The sequence below is a fragment of the Montipora foliosa genome, chromosome 9 (genome assembly GCF_036669935.1).
Source record: "Montipora foliosa isolate CH-2021 chromosome 9, ASM3666993v2, whole genome shotgun sequence".
NCBI lineage: Eukaryota > Metazoa > Cnidaria > Anthozoa > Scleractinia > Acroporidae > Montipora > Montipora foliosa.
Genome location: NC_090877.1, coordinates 22,440,145 through 22,460,144, shown reverse-complemented (window position 1 = coordinate 22,460,144; position 20,000 = coordinate 22,440,145). Strand labels below are relative to the sequence as shown.

The window sequence follows — 20,000 nt, the reverse complement described above, 5'->3', positions numbered from 1 at the left end:
AATCGCAATAAAGTATTCAGTAGAGCTACCACTTCGCTTAATTGATAGACGCCAGTCCCTTTCAAGTCAGAGGTATCAGAGTTTGAGAAACATACTTTTAACTGAAGAGATGTACTTATCAATGGTGATTCGGGTATATACTACTCGGAAAAATCCGAGTGCTCGTAACCGAGGTCACGAATACTAATCTGGATGCAGTACCACTGAGCTGTAAAAGTGCTGTTGAAGAAACGAAGCTCTGAATCGCTTACACATCGCCAGAGGGGTGTCATTTACTGCATAATCTTGGAATCTAGTGGAATGTGCTTGAAACTTGGGGTTTACTTTGTGGCACAATTCAGGAGATTGAGAAAAATTCCGACGACACACTATGCTCCAGGAGCCTACTACCTGGAGAACTGCTATATTTTTTCATCACTTTGAAATACCTTCGAGTTTCGGGTGTGCTGCACGTGATGTAATCAGTGGCCGACCATAGGTCTTTTATGATTGGCTATTGTGAAAACACCCGCGATAACACCCCTGGCAGGTGCTTCTAAAAATAAAAAAGATACAGGGTAGGGTTGACTCAGGGTGAGTCAGAGAGTTTATATAGAAGATGCAGGCCCCGCGTAATGTGCTCCAGACCTGCTATGCCCCCTTTACGAGCTTAATTGGCTGAAGCCTGCCTGGTTCTCATACTGAACTCAGTTCGAACACAGTTCTCGGTAACTAAATCACCCGAGCCTTTCCCTCCCTTTCCATAAAACGCCCATCGCATGCTCACTTCTACTCTGCTTGGAGGACTGAGCCACAGGTTTTACATAATTTGAGTTAGACAAATATGTCACGGTCCTTTGAGTTCAACTTGAAAGAAATGTAAGCTCCTTCCCTCGCCAGACCCCACCATTCCCTGGGCCTTTCTCATTCATGAACTACCATAAACTGGAGTCAGTTTCCTTGAACTAACTTTCCCGTTTGGTAAGTCTGGCATGGAGCTTTACCTGTTTGCGCTGTCATCCAGTGTTCTCTCCAGCCACTGTGCAGCTGCAGTTTGCTGTGCATCTCCTACAAGCACCATTAAATGACGAGCAAGGCTACAGCACCTTTCACTTCTCATTGGATTTCGTTTGTATGGCATTGCACTTGAACCTTTTGGGGGAAAATATGCGATGAATTAAACGGAGCTTGCCGGTTTCCTTCAACCAATTCAAAGCTGGTGATAAACCGACTTGCCAAGTAACAAAACTCTCAAGTAAATCAAGATAATAATTAATTCTTAAAATATAATAAAACGTTTTAACATTTTTCTAGTAAGCCATTACCTTCCCATGCTCAAATTTATTTATCAGTTTTTTTTTTGATAACTCAAAAATGGGGGTCGGTCGGACGACAGTAAACGGAGAAAAAAGGGGGACCGGCCTGAGGTTCACAAATACTCGAAGATACACAACGCATCACTAATTTCTCAGTATTCTGTAAGTAGACGGATGGGCCCTGCTCCGAGGTGAGGATTGTTCTACGGTTTTTCTCTCTAAACAAAAACCAACATGTAACATACCCCACCAGTCATGGCAGAGTACAAAAGGGTGTGGGTACTTATCTTTTGCAAGAAAAAGTGCTCTTCTTTTTCTACAAACCAGATCCAAATCAAAACTAGGAGGTTGAGAAAATATCATTAACGTAAACAATCGCCAGGTTGTACCAAGGTATTCACTCACCGATTTGATCTTTTTCGAAGGGCTCTTCGATTTCTTTTTGATTGGCTAAAAGCCGAATATCTGTGCAAATCTTAATAACAAACAGTGCAAACACGTGAATATAACTCATTGCTTATTTATAATTAATGATAAATCTAATGGTGATGAATTCACATAACGTGCTACACAAGAAACAATTTGCTTAAAGTCAACTTGGTTATCGGTATTAGGAAATTAAATTTGATGATCGATGCAAAGATTAAGTAGCTGAAACTGGGTGAATTTTTCTAAATCTCACATGAACCCCAATACGTATGCTTAAAGTCAACTGCGTCGGACAAAAAAAATTCAAGAGCAACAACATTCGAATGTAATTTCGTTTATAACCCGCACTTCAAAATAATTATGTACATTTTTCAAATCGAGTCCCTTCACGGGAATACATGACCCCAACAAATTGACCTGCTCCCAACTGTGTCGCTTCATAGCTCAGATGATAGAGCAAATGCATCGGCATCGCATCTCGGTTTTACCGAGGGAAAAAAAAATTGCATACCTCGGTGGCGCGCGACCACTACCCGCGGCAAAGACGAGGTATTGCCTCGTCCCGAGGGGTCAATACTTTCAGGCGGTACTGTAGCTCAGTTGGTAGAGCAAATGCGCCGGCATCGCAGAGGTCATGAGTTTCAATACCGTTGAAGTAACATGAATTGTTCAGGTGTCAATGAGAGACAATTGCTTAAATTGTCCAGTTAAGTACAAGAATCACTTCTCCTTTCATCTATAACCCGCATTTCTGGCAAATGTGTACATTTATTTATTGTAACTTTTTCGGTCACGGCAGTGCATTTCATTTTTTGTGTTGTTTTACCATTTACTCGCCCCTTTTTACCATATAACTTAACGATAACTCTTTCACTATTTTTATACTCTCTGACACACCAAAGCTTCGTGACGAATTAATGTCCGTCGAGCATGCAAAACTAAGGTTGCAAGCAACAGGAAGCAATTTTGAAAAACTGTTATGCTGAACAGTTTTCAAAAACCCAAATCACAATCCATTTTAATTTTCTTTTATTTTACCCATCCCTGCCTCCTTTTGTATTTTCTGTTTCATTTAAACCTTCCTTCAATGTTCTAAGTAGTTATTTTTATGTTTCGCTTGATTTGGTTGCCAGTTTCCAGTCGACGAATTTGCCTAAATTTCGTGACACAGCCCCGTTAAAGACGGCATTTCTCATAATTTAGGTTCTGACAGAATAATTTGGGTAAATATAATAATAGCTACCATTTATTCAATTGTCCTTTTTTATTAGTATTTTCATATTGGTTACCCTATTTGAAGATATGTAGTTCCTCTTTAGAGTGTTTTTAGTTTTCTTCAAAACCTACACGTTATTTTCTCTTTGTAAGTTGCATTGTCAAGTAAGTAAGTAAGTATCATTATTTACTCTCAGATTTTTAGAATAGCAAGTAGCTAGTAGCTAATACCTCCAGGCACTGAACAGAACAACTTTTAAGAATCTCAACTGACCAGAGGCAAAACCGGTTTGCTATTTACAAGTGCAGCCAGGAAATTGAACCAGGAACTACCCGGAAAAAATTCAACAAGTGGTCAGAACGTGTCTTGAACCCAGGATCTCCGGATGTCAAAGCAAGCACCCTAACCACTGGGCTACACTGTCTCCTACAGTGGAATACATGTAATGGGAAGTAAAACCTTGTCGGGTCTCTGACGATAAGACATACACTCTGCCACTTTATTGTTCGAAAAAATCTATTATTTAAAAAATTAAGGGATGAAGGTAACTTCACTCAACCAAACTTGTTGCTAAGTATCTTTTCTCCATTAGAGATAATTAGTTTAAAAATCTGAGGGACACCACTGTCACAGCATGGGAAATGTTCACTTCCGGTTGCCGTCCGTGTCTCAAAAACATCACATACTTAAGCTGCCCTATTGGGTAACGAAACCCTTAGCATGAATTTCAGTCATCTCTTCTTCTTATCAATCTTTGTCATTCTCAGTTTTAATTGCCATAACTTACTGTAGACAGTAACTTACTGTCGACTGCAAGATCTACATCTGTACCTTGTGAACTGAAGCTCCCAAGCTACCCAGAGCTGACAGACAGTCCAAGTCTACTTTTCGACTGTAAGTTTGCCCTGTGACAATATAATGATTTTTAAATCCAGCCATCTCGGTAACTAGCTGGTCTAGTTTTTCCACCTATAACCAGATAGAGAAAATTAAAATTAATAAGATGCAAACAGCAGTGACAAACATTATAAACAAGTGCAGCGTTTGAAATTATAGCCCACTTTTTTATACCATAATACTCTTTGTTTGTCCTCCAAACTTTTGCATAAGCATTGTTTTTATTTTCTCTTGGGATGATTGTAAGTCCCAAGAGAAACTGCAAACAATGCTTATGCAAAATTTTGGAGGGCAAACAAAGAGTATTATGTTATTTTTGAAAGCAGCCTACAGTGTATTTACTTGACGTTTCATATGCTTCGAGATACAGCTGTACATGTATATCCTCAGAAGTGACTGTTAACTCCAAATTTGAACTTTGATCGCTTTCAGTAACCTCAAAAATGCGTAATGATCACGTGGACGGTTGAGTCAATTGAATCTAGTTAACAAATACTGGTAGCTTCCATGTTTCCATGCATTTGTTCATTAATACACCACAGAGGATGTCACACTGTTGTAAGAACAAAAAAGTAGGACACAAGGCCATAGCCCGAAGTGCCTCTGATGTGACAACTTCTTAAAAAGGTTGTTGTTTCATTGACTGTGTTTCATTGGCCCTGACAAGCCCCTATGGGGAGTAGTTTAAGTGTGTATGTACTGTATGTACAGTCCCAAAGGACCATATGGAGAAAAACAAAAAAGAAAAGAACCCTCAATTCATTACTCCCTCACTAATTGAAGTCTTATCTTCTATAGCCAGAAACACTAGAGCACCCAGAGACCAGCCTCTCAAAGCAGAGTAGAGAACCAACCAATGGAACCCACATGATGCTGATTCCAAGAAATGAACCAGGGCCACACTGCAAAGGCAAACTTACTCACCACTGCACCAACATTGCTCTCCAATCACCTTTTTGCATGCAGTGCGTTCTAGGACTTACCTTTCCATGATCCCCATCAAAGAGATTAAGAAAACTGGCTTGGGTGCCAGTGGTACCCTTGACTCCACGGAATCTCAAATCATCTCTCGCCCGGATGAGATTTCTCAAGTCCATTAGCAAATCTGACAGCCAAAGGCAAGCTCTCTTTCCAACTGTTGTCAATTGTGCAGGCCTGTTAAGTTCAGTGGAAATTAAAGTTTACTGCCAGAAGGGATAAACTCAAAAATAAGAAGCATCACAAGATGGATACCATTTCCTTTGAGAGCTACTGAGCCAGTTACTGCTACTGTATGACTACTATTGGCAATGTTGTGCTGTCAGATTAAGAATTAACACTTGGGTCTAAAGAAGCATAAAGAACAGTAGAACCCAACCGGAGGGGTTAACCTTTAATGTGTTATGTAAACCAATCAACTTGAGCATTCTTCCTTGAGAAATGGTCTTTGCTATAAATACATGTCATACCTAAGTGCATGGTCCTTTACCTTCTCTAGTTTTTCAAGTGCATTCAACCTATTGACTTTGCCGGTTACTTTTCCAGAGATGTGGTGTGAGAATTAAGGATCTGAGTTCACTTACAATAGATCAAAAATTAATTATGAGGTCTACAACGCACGATTTTATTGCGTTGGAGACTTACTACACACTTTTCAAAGGTTAGGTTAAATTTGGTTTTATTATCTGTGCTTTGGAAGCTGATTTCATTGGACAATGAATAGCATTTTAGATTTTTTTTTCACCACTGCTGTCATTATTCTTTAAAAAAAGAGTCAACATTGGTAGATAAAGAGTACACAATTTGACTATTCAAAGAGTTAAAAACCTCAAGTTTGAGATATAAAGGCAAACAGGAATGTCAGTAGAGTGAACTCGCAATACTTCAAGCCGCACTCATCAAGTTTTGATTTCTATTTCATTCTATATCAAGTGCATGTTTTTAGTAAACGTCAAAACACTTCTAACCCTGTTGGCTCCCATTGGACCGAAAGCAAGGAAATTTTATTTTCCGATGAAACAAATAAACAACGGCTGACCTTGCACTGCAAAAAGAAGTCTTGAGTTTAACCGCCTAGTCCAGTTTTAAAAGATCATAAATTTGCTTTTCGTTTAGCTGAGCATTTACACGCTGCACTTTTAGCTGATACAATTTAGGTGGATCCCAATACCGACATAAATTGGACAGTTAATAGCAGTAACATTGTACAAGGAATATTACCAAATCAGAATATCGACAAAGCCTCTCACTCTTTGTTAGCCTATTTCTTCTGGGCGATATATAGTCAGTAAGTGAACCGATACTTGACCGACACATGATCGATACTTGGCCGATAATTCACCGGCACTTGATCGCTACATATCGGTTGACTATCGGTCGCTTGTCGGCTGATAGTCGACCGATATGTGGACCAAGGCCACCTATAGTATACATGATCCACACCCAGAACTACAGCGGTTGAGCTATATACATGTAGCTTTTAACACAGTACCGCTGTACTGTATGTTACGACTCTTCATTCTTCCAATTATTTGTAATTTTTACAGTAAGTAAATGGACCATAAATTTAACTTGATAAAATGAGAATCATAACCACAAGTACAGCTCGAGAACTTAATGGGTTATATCAGTTATCTACTCACTGAAAATGTGTGTAGCCAAGAGTAGGGACTGACTTGTACTTCTCTGCAAAGCCTGACAGTCGATCTATGCATCTTGCAAGCTTTAAATATATAAAAATGCACTCATTAGATGATTACTTATATATAATAATAATAATAGTAATAATAATAATTATCGGCCAAGTATCGATCATGTGTCGGTCAAGTACATGCGTGCGTAAGAGGGTCCCGAGTACCTTTCCAGAATATAGGAGACTCTCTTGACGATTGCCGGATTAATGTCGCCACCGCCGGCATTTAAATTTTTAATTTAATTTGAGTTTTATCATTATCATTATTATTATTATTTATTTTTACCAGATACATGTAAGATTCAAGTTTGTATGAAAGAGTGCTCAATAAAGTTTGTTGTTATTATTATTATCATTTTTATTATTATTATTTTCTTTTTTTGAAGTTTTAAAACAGAGAAATACTTAATTGCTTGTAAATTTATAGTTCTTACCTTTTGGAGATATTTTAATGTTTGTAAATATTTTTATCATGGAAATAAAGTGTGCGTTTTATTATTATTCTTATTATTATTATTATTATTATTATTATTATTATTAATGAAGATGAACACCATGTTTGAGCCTTCTTTTTAACGAAGTAAAAACATTTATTTTACAAACATTTATTCTTTCTTAATAATAATTAGCACTAGTCTACCATGAAGAACTCATTTATTACATATTTGAATCAATTCTATCATAAAAAACAACACGTTTGGAGCAATGCACGCTATATCGCACCATATATTTTCTGTAAATGATTAAGATCTTTTGACATGTGAGTGCCCTAATCAGAATGGTGATAATGGGGAGCTTATAAGCACTAGAGGTTTTTAGCCACGGGAAGAAACCAGAAGTGACTATTTCACATGTCAAACTGGCAGTCCCTCCTGGTCTGGGTGTTCAACTAATAATATTATTGTCATTGTATCTAAGAGAGAAAGGATACATGCACATGTACAGTGTACTTTGCAATATAAATTTGGCAGTGTCAAGACTGGTTAAAATATAAAACAACTTAGTCTCTTATGGGTTCCATTTGTGGCTCAAAAATTTCTCATGCTGATGCTCACTAATATTATTCAAGTACAGTGTGATTGTACATGGCAGTTAGAATTTGTACATCCAAAAAGGTCATTTGTGAATAGCATATAGTGCCACCACAGGGGACACTCTCTCTTCTGTTAAAAGAATGATAGGACACAGGAAGGGGAATGCTTTGTTTACTTAACCTTTAAATAATGATATTAGGTACTTCACACTAACCTTTGGAAGTACAATATTGAAAGCATCCTTTATAACAATAAGGTCCTGAAAATTTTAAGCAAAGAGTATAATAATTTTTACCACAATTGCTTGTAATTTCGCAATCTGATTGGCTAATTGGCTAATTTTTAACGATGTACAAGTAATGCTTGCGTCAATTTGACACAATGTAACAGCCAATCAGGAACACCCATTTTGGAAAATAAACCAATCATATTGCAACGCAGTGGTAATACTCTTTGTTTGTCCCCCCAAATTTTGCATAAGCATTGTTTCCAGTTTCTCTTGGGACTTACAATGGTCTCAAGAGAAAACAAAAACAATGCTTATCCAAAATTTGGGGGGACAAACAAAGAGTATTATGGTATTTTCCGAAGTGGCCTATACATCCTAGTCACACGCTAATGTGAGGTTTCATGATAGCCAAGCAGATAATTCTTCTTTACATTTCCTATGCATTCACCTGAACAAGTGACATTGGGCAAAACACTTTAATATTAAAGAGATGAGTAAAACCCACCTGGAAGCAAGAAAAAAAATGCTGAAGTTGACATCTACTACTTACAGTATTGTCACCAACATAACATGAAGTGGCTCCGAGGTGTATTATAGGAGCCGCCTTGGGACAGCACGCGCCAAACGTGTGCACGTGCGCCATTACGTCATGCCTTCGTTTTTTTTCTTCTGCGGCAGCTAAATTGTACTCGATGTTCGTCAAATTAGATTCCATTTCCTGAATTTGCTCATCTGAGATATCCAGACCCAGCATCTGATAAAGATGATAAAAACCTTTCAAACTTAGAGAAAACCAATTTTCAAAAAGCTAGGAACAATCTGGTATTTAAATGTCACATTTTAGCGATGTCGCCTTTCCTTACAACAATGCTATACGTACCTTCTCAGATTTTGCTAAGAAGAGCCACAGCTTTCTCCATGTCGAAAATTTTTTCTCCTCTGAGAAATTAAAGGCCATTTCAGGGCTTGCATATCGACTTGTAAGTGGGCTTCGATACACTCCATGAACTGAATCTCCCGCCATGCTGGACTACAAGAGACCGCAGGCAAGAAAGATCAAGTCAGCGTTCATATTAGAGAAATGTATGAGCTTCAATGGACAGAGCGCAAAAACCGCTGATTGGCTAGAGAATAATGACGTAAAATGGCTTTTTTCGCGTAACTGCGCCTGCGCAAACTCTAAAGATGTGGAGAATAACACTCTAGCATTCGTCAAATTTTGTGGAAAGTTAGCCGATTCATACCCTGGGTGCCAGAGGAATTTTTTTCAAGGTCGGAGAGAACACTCAGCGATTCCAAATCAACGGTCGCGGACACACGATTGATTACTTCGCAAGTCTGCATGTCAAGTAGCAATGCGTCCTCTTGTATCATTTTGTTGGTTTTGGCTACTGTGAATTTTCTTGACATTGGGTGTTGGTCTGCCCCCAGATTGTTTAAAAATCTTACAGAAACCAGCGAACTGGCAACGAAACTCTTCTTTGTTCTCGGGAACTACAGGAGCAACTGGCTGGCCGTTGTACGTTATTGAGAACTGTAACGCGGTCATACGTATAAAATCGTCCACTGGGTTTCTTGCTGCAGATGAACTGTGAGTGAACTTCAGCCACAAAGTTGAATTTTCTTAACACCTGGGATTTACAATTTCCACGTCACGTAACCTTGACTGTTAAATGCCATCGATCTGTGCGAGGTTTTTGTTGCTGTTCCTCGCAAATATTTTTGCAGAAACCATGATCAGTTGTGGAACAGCCCAGAAAAGTACATTACTGTAACAGAGTAACCTTATTGGTCAACTTTTTCACATTTATAATTGTAAGTTTGCAAAACGGCTACAAAAACATTTGTGCAGTAAATCTTTGGAAGAATGCAAACACTTCAGGTACATTATATAATAATAATAATAATAATAATAATAATAATAATAATAATAATAATAATAGTAATAAGCCTGATGCGTACCCCTGACTGAAAATTCTTTAACACTAAAAATTAGTATGAACACCAAATAATAATTATTAACAATTATTATTCGCCGAAGGCAAGGTGAATATCGGTTAATAAAAACCGAGATGAAGTTGAGGTTTTTATTCACCAATATTCATAGAGTCTAAGGGAATATCGGAAACAATAATTTAAATTTGCCTGACAGTAGAAGCAACTCAATTTCTTAGTAAATGATGCCATCATGCAAATCGCCTATTACATAGTTGATTATTTGAATAATACACATTTTCTTTAAAACAACTAATTTATTCGTCTGTCACCTCAACAAAACAGCTTGTGGCTATTTTGAAAAACCGCTTAGGTGATTATAACGTAAGAATAATCATCTCAATGACAACCAATCAGCGCAGAGAACTTTCAGTAATTATACTAATAAGCATATAATTCCTATAGCACAAGACAATGATGAACAATAATATTATTATAATTCCATGAGTGCATGTTGATATGAGATCAACCACTCAATTATATCCATTAATTATTGTTTTATTAAATTTTCATTTGATTCTTAACACTTGGACAAATTTAAAGCCAATCAGTTTCCAGCGTGGTAACACTTGACGCAATCAGTTTCCATATTATGTCATACTGTATAAGAGCTGTTAACTGAGAGTGAGTGAACCAATCAGAAAGCTAAAAACACAGTATCGGTGGTTCAAAATTTCATAATGTAAGGTATTATCTTTCCCCTTGTACTTACACTGTCATTATTCACTTTCTGTGTAATGGTTTTATCATTGTTTTTGTTTGTTGGAAATGGTAGCCATACCTGATTTACGAAGAAACTGAGGTTGTGCAGTAGTACAGCAACCTACTTTTACTCTCTGCAGATTAGCTTTCTCGGTTCACGGAAAACCCTTTTCAATATTGTAAATACATTGTGGCATGGAAGATATTTTCAAACAGGTCTGGAGAATGTTCACCACCAAAATTTCCCATTTTGTCTGGATCATATAAGTTCTTTCCTCCTTTTGTTTAGTGGTTGACTAGTGACTTGTGAAATTGTATGGTGCACAAGAGAGCTAAATGCAGTGTCTCCTTTAGTTGTGAAACATATATTAAAGGAACACAAATAATATTGTCATTGTTGTTGAGTAATGTTAGGATTTAGTACTGCCAGTGGTATTACAAGTGTCTCTTTTGAGTGGATTCCCCAATTTTCTGCTAACTTGACCCAAACAGATATATATAGGTGGAGAACAAATTCGGGAAAATGAAAGGAAAAAATACTAAACATACATCAGTTGATTATTACAATACACTATTTGTTTTGTTCAATATTATTTGCACTAGAAAGAAAATTAACGACCATAAGAATTAAGTCTGTGATAAGGAAAAGTTTGTTCTGACTAAAACCTATATTGGAAATTTAGGCATTTGGGGTGCTTTTTCACAGGGTTACATGTGCATGGTATTAATTTTTATGTCAGTCCAATATTTTTCTTGAAAACTGTGTTGTCTCTATAACTTTGTCCTTTTTTGTGAAGCATGACATTTTCTTCTCTCAATTCAACATTTGATTTGTGTTGCTGATCTTGTTTTTCCTGCAAAAGTGTGTTATGTTGAATAATAATTATATTTGTTGTATAACTGTTTTTGCCCCCAGCAGTGCATGCTCTCATTGGTTACTTCAAGGTCACATGACATCTAACAATAACACTTTTGCCGTTCAAAAGTCTCTGAGCGGGCACCAGTGCAAAATCTATGACGTCAGAGGGTAACAGTGCACTGTTGCCCGCAAATGTTGACCGACGACCACCGTTGCTGTTCCCATTGCATGTTTTCCTATTTGTGCTATGTAACAAATCACTTAATGACTGGTCTCTCAGGAAACAGTTCATTTTGTTTCCCTCGTCTGCGCCTCAGGGGAACATTGGAAATTTTTAGGGAAACAAAATGAACTGTTTCCCTCGGGACCAGTCATTAAGTGTTTACTGTTAGGATAATAGGAAAATTATTGACCTTGGGTGTTCGGTGACACAGCTACATTGTAGAGCACGACCATTATGAAAATGATATCTGTTTTACCTTATTATAGTGAGCTAACTTTTTGGTGTGGTTTTCTCACAGGTCTTGTAATAGGCCAAAAGCAATTTGAGAAATTCATGGGGTTGTGTATCGCATTCAATGCAGTTTGTTCTGTGCATGTAAATAATAATATGAAATAAAGCATGTTTAGTGTGTTACTGATTACAGCCAACAGCCTGTGGCACTCAATATAATGCTGTCAGTGGTGTGTGTGTCTTGGTGAAGAGAGGGGGGGGGGGGGGTTTTTCCTGCAAAAGTGTGTTATGTTGAATAATAATTATATTTGTTGTATAACTGTTTTTGCCCCCAGCAGTGCATGCTCTCATTGGTTACTTCAAGGTCACATGACATCTAACAATAACACTTTTGCCGTTCAAAAGTCTCTGAGCGGGCACCAGTGCAAAATCTATGACGTCAGAGGGTAACAGTGCACTGTTGCCCGCAAATGTTGACCGACGACCACCGTTGCTGTTCCCATTGCATGTTTTCCTATTTGTGCTATGTAACAAATCACTTAATGACTGGTCTCTCAGGAAACAGTTCATTTTGTTTCCCTCGTCTGCGCCTCAGGGGAACATTGGAAATTTTTAGGGAAACAAAATGAACTGTTTCCCTCGGGACCAGTCATTAAGTGTTTACTGTTAGGATAATAGGAAAATTATTGACCTTGGGTGTTCGGTGACACAGCTACATTGTAGAGCACGACCATTATGAAAATGATATCTGTTTTACCTTATTATAGTGAGCTAACTTTTTGGTGTGGTTTTCTCACAGGTCTTGTAATAGGCCAAAAGCAATTTGAGAAATTCATGGGGTTGTGTATCGCATTCAATGCAGTTTGTTCTGTGCATGTAAATAATAATATGAAATAAAGCATGTTTAGTGTGTTACTGATTACAGCCAACAGCCTGTGGCACTCAATATAATGCTGTCAGTGGTGTGTGTGTCTTGGTGAAGAGAGGGGGGGGGGTTAGTACTGCAAAGGCATTGGCATGTCATTGTCGTAAATGAGCTAAACCCAAATACTTACCTTCATGTTTTTTTGTGAAAGTTTTTGTTTTCGTTCTTGATTTTTCTCTGCTTAATATCCAGCTCCTGCCTTTGATCCTTGAGGGTTTTCTACCTGTCTGACTAATTCTGTGTAACTTAGTGCTTCAGTTCTCTTGGCAGATTTTTGGCACTGACAAAGAAGGGGGCGTAGAATCTATATTGAGGGGTAGGGAAAATTCAATTCAGGGCAGACTATTGTAATTTTATTCCATCACTCACCTTCATTGGTGAAATGTATTCATCCATGTGGCAAATTCTGTAGTCTTTGTGAGCCAGTAGCAAGTGGCCCTCAAATAAAATTTTTCTAGTGTGGTGAACTGTTTTGCTGGCATAAAAAGCCAAAAAAAGCGCTTTGCACATTGAACTAGAGCACCTTTACTGACATTTTCAGTCTCTAAATGGAAAAAGCAGCTTACTTTGTTGAATTAACTTAACTCGCCCTTTGCAAAGAGTCCCATAAACTTGAAAAAGTACACAATCCCCCAGCAGTCAGATGTGACAGTTGACATATTTTATTTTTAGTTACACAAAACATAGCAATGAACGTTGTTAAAGGGAAAAAAATAACAGGGTTTGTTGTCAATATTTGCCGCTGTTTTAAATATAACAGGCAGCCGCTCTGTCGCCTTGGCTTATAAAGCGAGAAAACTCACATTGTATTACATGAACAATGTCGACAAGATATTAACTCGAAGTTAAAAACATACATGTACGTTATATGCATTTCAGGACAACTTACGACCCCAAAACCTCACAAACTATATCGAGTGGCGTGAAAGTATAAGGCACTGGACTTCGCTTTTCTGTGTAAAACCAGTTACAACTGTGAAGACGAACACTAGCGGTAAAAAAACCTGCTTCTCTTCAAACTTCGATTTGAAAAAGTCTCTCTTGGTGTATGAAATCGGAATTCCACCTTTAAACACCTCTCAAAAATTTTCATATCAACGAAAAAAAAGTCATATTTGATATGTTTCGCGAAAACAATTTACCTCCAACATATCTCTGTTCTGAGCTTAAAGAGTAACCGACCACCTTAAGAAACGCAAAACTCTAAACAACGAACGTCAAATGAAGCTTCGAAGCTGGTCAAAAACTCTATTGCTTTAGGCGAACTGGTTTTGGTCCGATCTCTTCCCTGACGGCTCTGAAGCATCGTTGAATGATGGCAGATTCAGAACATCTTTTTGCAAATTTTCTCAGAGGAACGGCAGCGGCGTGACAGCCTCCACAATGACGTAGTGGATTTTGATTTGTCGTCCGCCATTTTGAAAATGGAATGGCGGCAACACAAGTGTGATTCTAGTGCGCATGTCTAGCGGTTTTTGCGCTCTGTCGCTTCAATGCCAAAATATTGATTGGTCAGCGGTAAAAAGGACATGGCGGAGGAAGAAGACGTACACTTCACTTTTGCTGACAATTTTGCTCCATATTTTTTGCTTATCTTCTCCCCGATTTTTGTTCTTACTTGCCTCTTTGGAATATTCTATACTTATCTTACTACCGAGGTAAGCTTCCTTTTCTAGTTATCCTGTCACATATGAACAGGAACGATGTGGCCATGTGGCTATATGGCCGGTTACCGGTCAAGGTGTTAAAAACACTTAAATGACTGACAGTCAAAACTTTGTTATATATTAGTCCTAAAAAGCACGCTGGTTAGCCTGAAAAGCGCTTGGTTAGCTCTATGGATAGCGTTTAAGTAACAGCGATAGTAACATGATATATACCGTAAAAATTCCACCATCTGGCAACTGTCCTCGGTGGCTATGTCCCCAGTAGTGTAGCAGCTCTCATAAAGTATAATTTGATTGGCGCAATACCCAAGCTGAAAACAATAGCAGTAATGAGCAGCTCTCGTAACCTGCTATTGTTTGGTATTGTAAACAGTTTCTCAGTACTGTTTAAGTCCAAGTCATTGTTTTCAATTGTTAAGTCTTTTGTTTTTGGGTTTGGGTATCGAGCCAATCACATTATACCAGTCAAGTTCTCACTGACGGTCATTTAGTCTACTTAAGACCTTGACCAGTTAGCGGCCAATTTTATAGCCACAGTGTGAAACTCATGAAACAACTCCTTGAAGCAATTTTTGACCCAGTTAAAGCAGGAAGATTACAGAGGTCAAGTCCTTCAGATTGGACCTCATACCTCTCACTAACTGAGTTGGAGGTCCGTCCCCAGTTTTTTTCTGTTGATTTATGCATGAGGCAGGCCATAAACGGAAAAAAACGAGGATTCGTAACTTGCAGTATGGCCATTTGCCTTGTGAGTTCTCCTGTGGTATTTTCTCGCACGCAGTGGAGAGTTAGTTTTTAAGTGATTGGTCAAAGAATTATCTTCATTTACTGAAGGTTTTTAGTGTTATTTGTGACCCCATACCAGCCAGTTTACTCCCTCTGAAAGCAATGGTCTGGTATATAAGTGGCACCCATGATTTTGAGCCCAATTTTTCAGCAAAAAGATGTGGCTCATACACAAGTTTTTATGGTAGGTTTCCTTCTGCAGGAACCGGAGCAGAGATTAATAAAACAAAAGAAACAAAAGACAGAAAACAAAATTTAATACCAAATAAAGACTGATCCCAAGTGAATAAAAATGCTTTCAGGTACCCACAGAAAGACCCATAAATTGCTTATCCTTGACATGAAAATGTATTGGATTGTGTGGGATCTACAGCCTTGGACAAGATTGTTGAAATGCTTTGCAATACCTTGCCCTCCCACAATGTTCTTTTGCCAAATGGGCTCAGAAACTTGCATGCAAACAACATAATGAAGGGAGGGTAAGCCACAAAAGCTTCAGATCTGTATAATTATTTGTGTGCTATGCCAAGGAATTTTGTCACAGACTGTAGGTATCCCTTTTGTATCAGGGTAAATAATGGAGGTTACATGACAACGACAACGACTACTATTACTGCTACTGCTACTGCTACTACTATTACTACTACTAACAATAACAATACAATAACTAATATTAATAAAAGCCAATTTTATGTAACCAAGCAGATTAAATAAAAATGGTTTTGTATGAGAGTGAAATATTGTACACAGAGAAACCTCTCAGAGTAAAGTATAGAACCAACAAACTTAACCCTCGTAATTGGCCGAATTTGGGAGTCAAACCTTGAACATGAATGTGGAAGGCAACTGCTGTCTCTTTGTCACCACTTCTCTCCTGCAAAAAAATTCATTCTTTTGGAAATAATAATTAGATTTCCTCGGATATTAATGATGGGTTCTTTGATGACAGGACTTTCCAGAATCTTGCCTGAACCAGTATTCACCTTGCTACTTTGGTCTTCTTGTTCCTACCTCCATCCCCGTAATGGTGACGTTTATGTATTTCAATTGGATGGGACTGAAGTTTTTCATTCATAATTAAACAAGCTCACACAAGGTCACTGAAGATGGAGTTGTGGCTCATTGTTAAATGACAGTGACAGTTGCTGGCCGTGTGCACAAATGGTGATGCTTAAATGGACCAATACCCCTTGGCCAATATTCCTGTTATATTTCAACCCAGGCGTTCAAGTGAGGATTTGCTCCAATCCCAAATAAATGTGATTGGAACCGTATTTAGCATGCTTTGATGCCAACCTGTAGCTTTCAAAGACTCGAATCAGGTCACTAATTGAAGAATGAAGTACACATCTTGCAAGATTATTTGGATTGGTTAGATTGGAAAATCAAAACCTGAGGATGATGGTAAGCAGACCAGACTCATTTCTATAGGACCCTTCTCTTACAAAGAATTGCTATCATATATGTCACTGAGTTCAGAGTATGTCAAGGTTGTAAGAAGTTTACAGAGTTACTAATGTTGGTTACTGTACCCTCACTATTTTTTTTTTTTTGAAATATTATATGGCTACATTCTCTCAGTTGTATGTGTGGTAACATATTTGATAAATTAATCCACCCTTTACTTAGATCTTATTAATAGTTTGCTGTCAAACTTACAAACAAGGTTAGCAAGCAAATTTAACTATTTTTAGAATATTCTGTCTAAGGTGCCTGCCAAAGTAGGGTTGTTCAGTTATACCAGAAACCCATAAGGGTTGAAACGTGTAATGCGCGTTCACAGCTTCAGTATATTTGGAAACCCCTTGGCTTGCTCTTGTTGTTTCAAATATGGTACTTAGCAAATTGAATGTCCAGAAGCTTGTTTCCCAGAACACAAGGGGCCGTTACACCTTTCAACCCTCATGGGTTTCTGGTTATACAGAAAACATGGATGTAAATGCTTCACAGTTTATTAACGTCTGTATCCACTCATCAATTATGGCACCTTGAACCCTTTGACGCTAACAGATTTTAGTGTCTTAAGCCAGGCAATTATTTTACTCCTCAATTGGAACTGGAACCCCTTTAGAGTCAAAATGGTTATCATTCTAACAGGGTGGTTTGCAGGCTCGCCGCGTGCTGTTATGGGCGTTGCCTTATCAGCCTTTTCAAGTCTGAAAAAGGATCCGGTTTTACACTTTGGTATAGATCTTGGCCTAAAATCTGAATGGCACCTGTTTTTGGATGACGCTTCGATTAGACGGATGTTTTAAATATACATGTAGTTTTGCCTTCATTACGGTCGTATGTACCTCGCTACCTTTTTATCCATAGTATAATGTACTTAAAAGGGGAAATGTGGAATGAAAGACTGAACTGAACTACGAAATCCGACCAAAAGTAGTTTTGTGTTTTTTACTAAACTGTAACGCGTTTGTCAAGAGTAGAACAACGCATTGCAATCAGTGATTCCTTCACTGGTCCCAGGCCACTAGATTGTGCTTGCGTGATTGCGTACGACGAAGGAGAGTACCGATATTTCTTGCTCCTCTTGTAAATTGCGGAAGGGTTCCCAGAAATGTCGTTTGTTACTATGTATTTGCAATTACATGTTTTTCCAGTCGCTTACACGTTACGTAAAGCTACGTTGAAGTCGCCAAAATAATTGCTATTTCTGCAATCTTGGACAAAACTCTTGGGAAAAATTCTAGCTTAAGCATCAGTTGACATGCACTTACAGAGTATATTGGTCCTTCCCCCCTCCCCCCAAACCAATGTTGACAATGTGATGCAAAACATACTGTGCAAGCCTTTGCCCGTTTTTAACCAACATTGGAATGGGGGGGGGGGGGGGGGAAGGGGGTAAAGTGGGAAGAATTTAATCTTTATCACACAGACAAGTTAGCGCGTCACATTATCCCAACGAGTTTTGTCCAAGGTTGTAGCAACTGACCATATCCAAGTTTTTGTCAAGCAAGTCCAAGCAATAAGTAGAGAGTTGAAGCCAATGCGATGGCTGCGACAACTTCAACGTCATAAGACAAGAGTCTGATAAGAATATGATATGTAGTCGTGCTGCGCGTTCAGCACACACTTCATGATAATTCTTTGCCACATGCGCTCTGCAAAACAACAACGTGAGGAAACCAAATTTAAGCTTTTGATGACAACACGAGGATACAACAATGAATCGTTGGTGTCCTATCTTTCCTTGAAACTCGTTAGTACCAATCCGGCTATGGGACGGTTCACTTTGGGTCTACGACGTGAATAAGATGGAATAATTGTAAAGCCCCGCCGAGTAAACGGACCCAACATCTCCCAACATTAGGGACTTTAATGAACAAAATGATATATGAAATGAATCGAACATATACTGAACTGCGGATATGAAATCAAGTAAAGCTATGATCCTCGCAGTTATCGACGCAATTTTAGCAATTGCGTAGGGAACCCTGAAAAATTCAGGACTTCAACGGGGTTTGAACCTGTGACCTCGCGATACCGGTGCGAAGCTCAGATAACCAACTGAGCTATGAAGCCACTGACGTTGGGAGCTGGTCATTTGTATGTTCTAATTTTCCCGTAGGAATAATGATATATGAAATGAATCATCTACTGAACTGCGGATATGAAATCAAGTAAAGCTATGATCCTCGCAGTTATCGACGCAATTTTAGCAATTGCGTAGGAAACCCTGAAAAATTCAGGACTTAACGGGGTTTGAACCCGTGACCTCGTGATACCGGTGCGAAGCTCAGATAACCAACTGAGCTATGAAGCCACTGACGTTGGGAGCTGGTCATTTGTGGGTTCTAATTTTTCCGTGAGGAATGACTCAATGAACGAAATGACATATGAAATGAATCATATACTGAACTGCGGATATGAAATCAAGTAAAGCTATGATCCTCGCAGTTATGGACGTTCATTTGGTTAGAGCGTCGCGCCGGTATCGCGGTGTCACGGGTTCAAACCCCGTTGAAGTCTTGAACTTTTCAGGCTTCTCTACGCAATTGCTAAAGTTGCGTCCGTAACTGCGAGGATCACAGCTTTACTTGATTTCATATCCGCAGTTCAGTATATGATTCATTTCATATATCATTTCGCTCATTGATCCATTCCTCACGGGAAAGTTAGAACCCACAAATGACCAGCCAGCTCCCAAAGTCAGTGGCTTCATAGATCAGTTGGTTAGAGCGTCGCACCAGTATCGCGAGGTCACAGGCTCAAACCCCGTTGAAGTCCTGAATTTGTCAGGCTTCTCTACGCAATTGTTAACATTGCGTCCATAACTGCGAGGATCATAGCTTTACTTGATTTCATATCCGCAGTTCAGTATATGATTCATTTCATATATCATTTCGTTCATTGATTCATTCCTCACGGAAAATTAGAACCCACAAATGACCAGCTCCCAACGTCAGTGGCTTCATAGCTCAGTTGGTTAGAGCGTCGCACTGGTATCGCGAGGTCACGGGTTCAAACCCCGTGGGAGTCCTGAATTTGTCAGCCTTCTCTACGCAATTGCTAAAATTGGGTCCGTAACTGCGAGGATCATAGCTTTCATATCCGCAGTTCAGTATATGATTCATTTGATATATCATTTCGTTCATTGATTTATTTCTCACGGTAAAATTAGACCCATAAATGGCTTCATGCATACTCCGGGTTCAAACTCCGTTGAAGTCCAGAAATTGCCAGGCTTCTCTACGCAAGTGCTAAAATTGCGTCCTGCGAGAATCACAGCTTTACTTGATAAGGGACTTTACGATCTACGGCGGCGACGTCAACGAAAACGTCACCTCCAAATATAACTTTGCTCTATCGTAAGTATCTCGCGGTTGGGCCATCTCGCT

At 38.7% G+C, this 20,000-nt stretch overlaps 1 protein-coding gene and 1 long non-coding RNA gene across 3 annotated transcripts in view; one reads left to right on the top strand and one right to left on the bottom strand.

The window, feature by feature from the left end:
• LOC137970585 (adenylosuccinate lyase-like) overlaps positions 1–8,826 on the bottom strand; it is a 68,389-nt gene extending 59,563 nt beyond the window's left edge. The window contains exons 1-8 of the mRNA XM_068817112.1: positions 8,652–8,826; positions 8,322–8,525; positions 7,757–7,801; positions 6,459–6,538; positions 4,821–4,992; positions 3,772–3,909; positions 1,701–1,770; positions 984–1,131 (exon numbers count right to left, since the gene is read on the bottom strand). Of these exons, the coding sequence (XP_068673213.1) occupies positions 984–1,131; positions 1,701–1,770; positions 3,772–3,909; positions 4,821–4,992; positions 6,459–6,538; positions 7,757–7,801; positions 8,322–8,525; positions 8,652–8,795 (1,001 nt within the window). The 5' untranslated portion in view covers positions 8,796–8,826. The remainder of the gene's footprint in view (positions 1–983; positions 1,132–1,700; positions 1,771–3,771; positions 3,910–4,820; positions 4,993–6,458; positions 6,539–7,756; positions 7,802–8,321; positions 8,526–8,651) is intronic.
• Positions 8,827–14,224: 5,398 nt separating this feature from the next.
• Positions 14,225–20,000, top strand: part of LOC137970882 (uncharacterized) — a 19,045-nt gene continuing 13,269 nt past the window's right edge. Inside the window, exons 1-2 of one of the 2 annotated variants that reach the window (XR_011116883.1) lie at positions 14,225–14,364; positions 16,109–16,563. This is a non-coding gene — a long non-coding RNA (uncharacterized lncRNA). The remainder of the gene's footprint in view (positions 14,365–16,108; positions 16,564–20,000) is intronic. The other variant, XR_011116884.1, reaches the window with a different exon arrangement.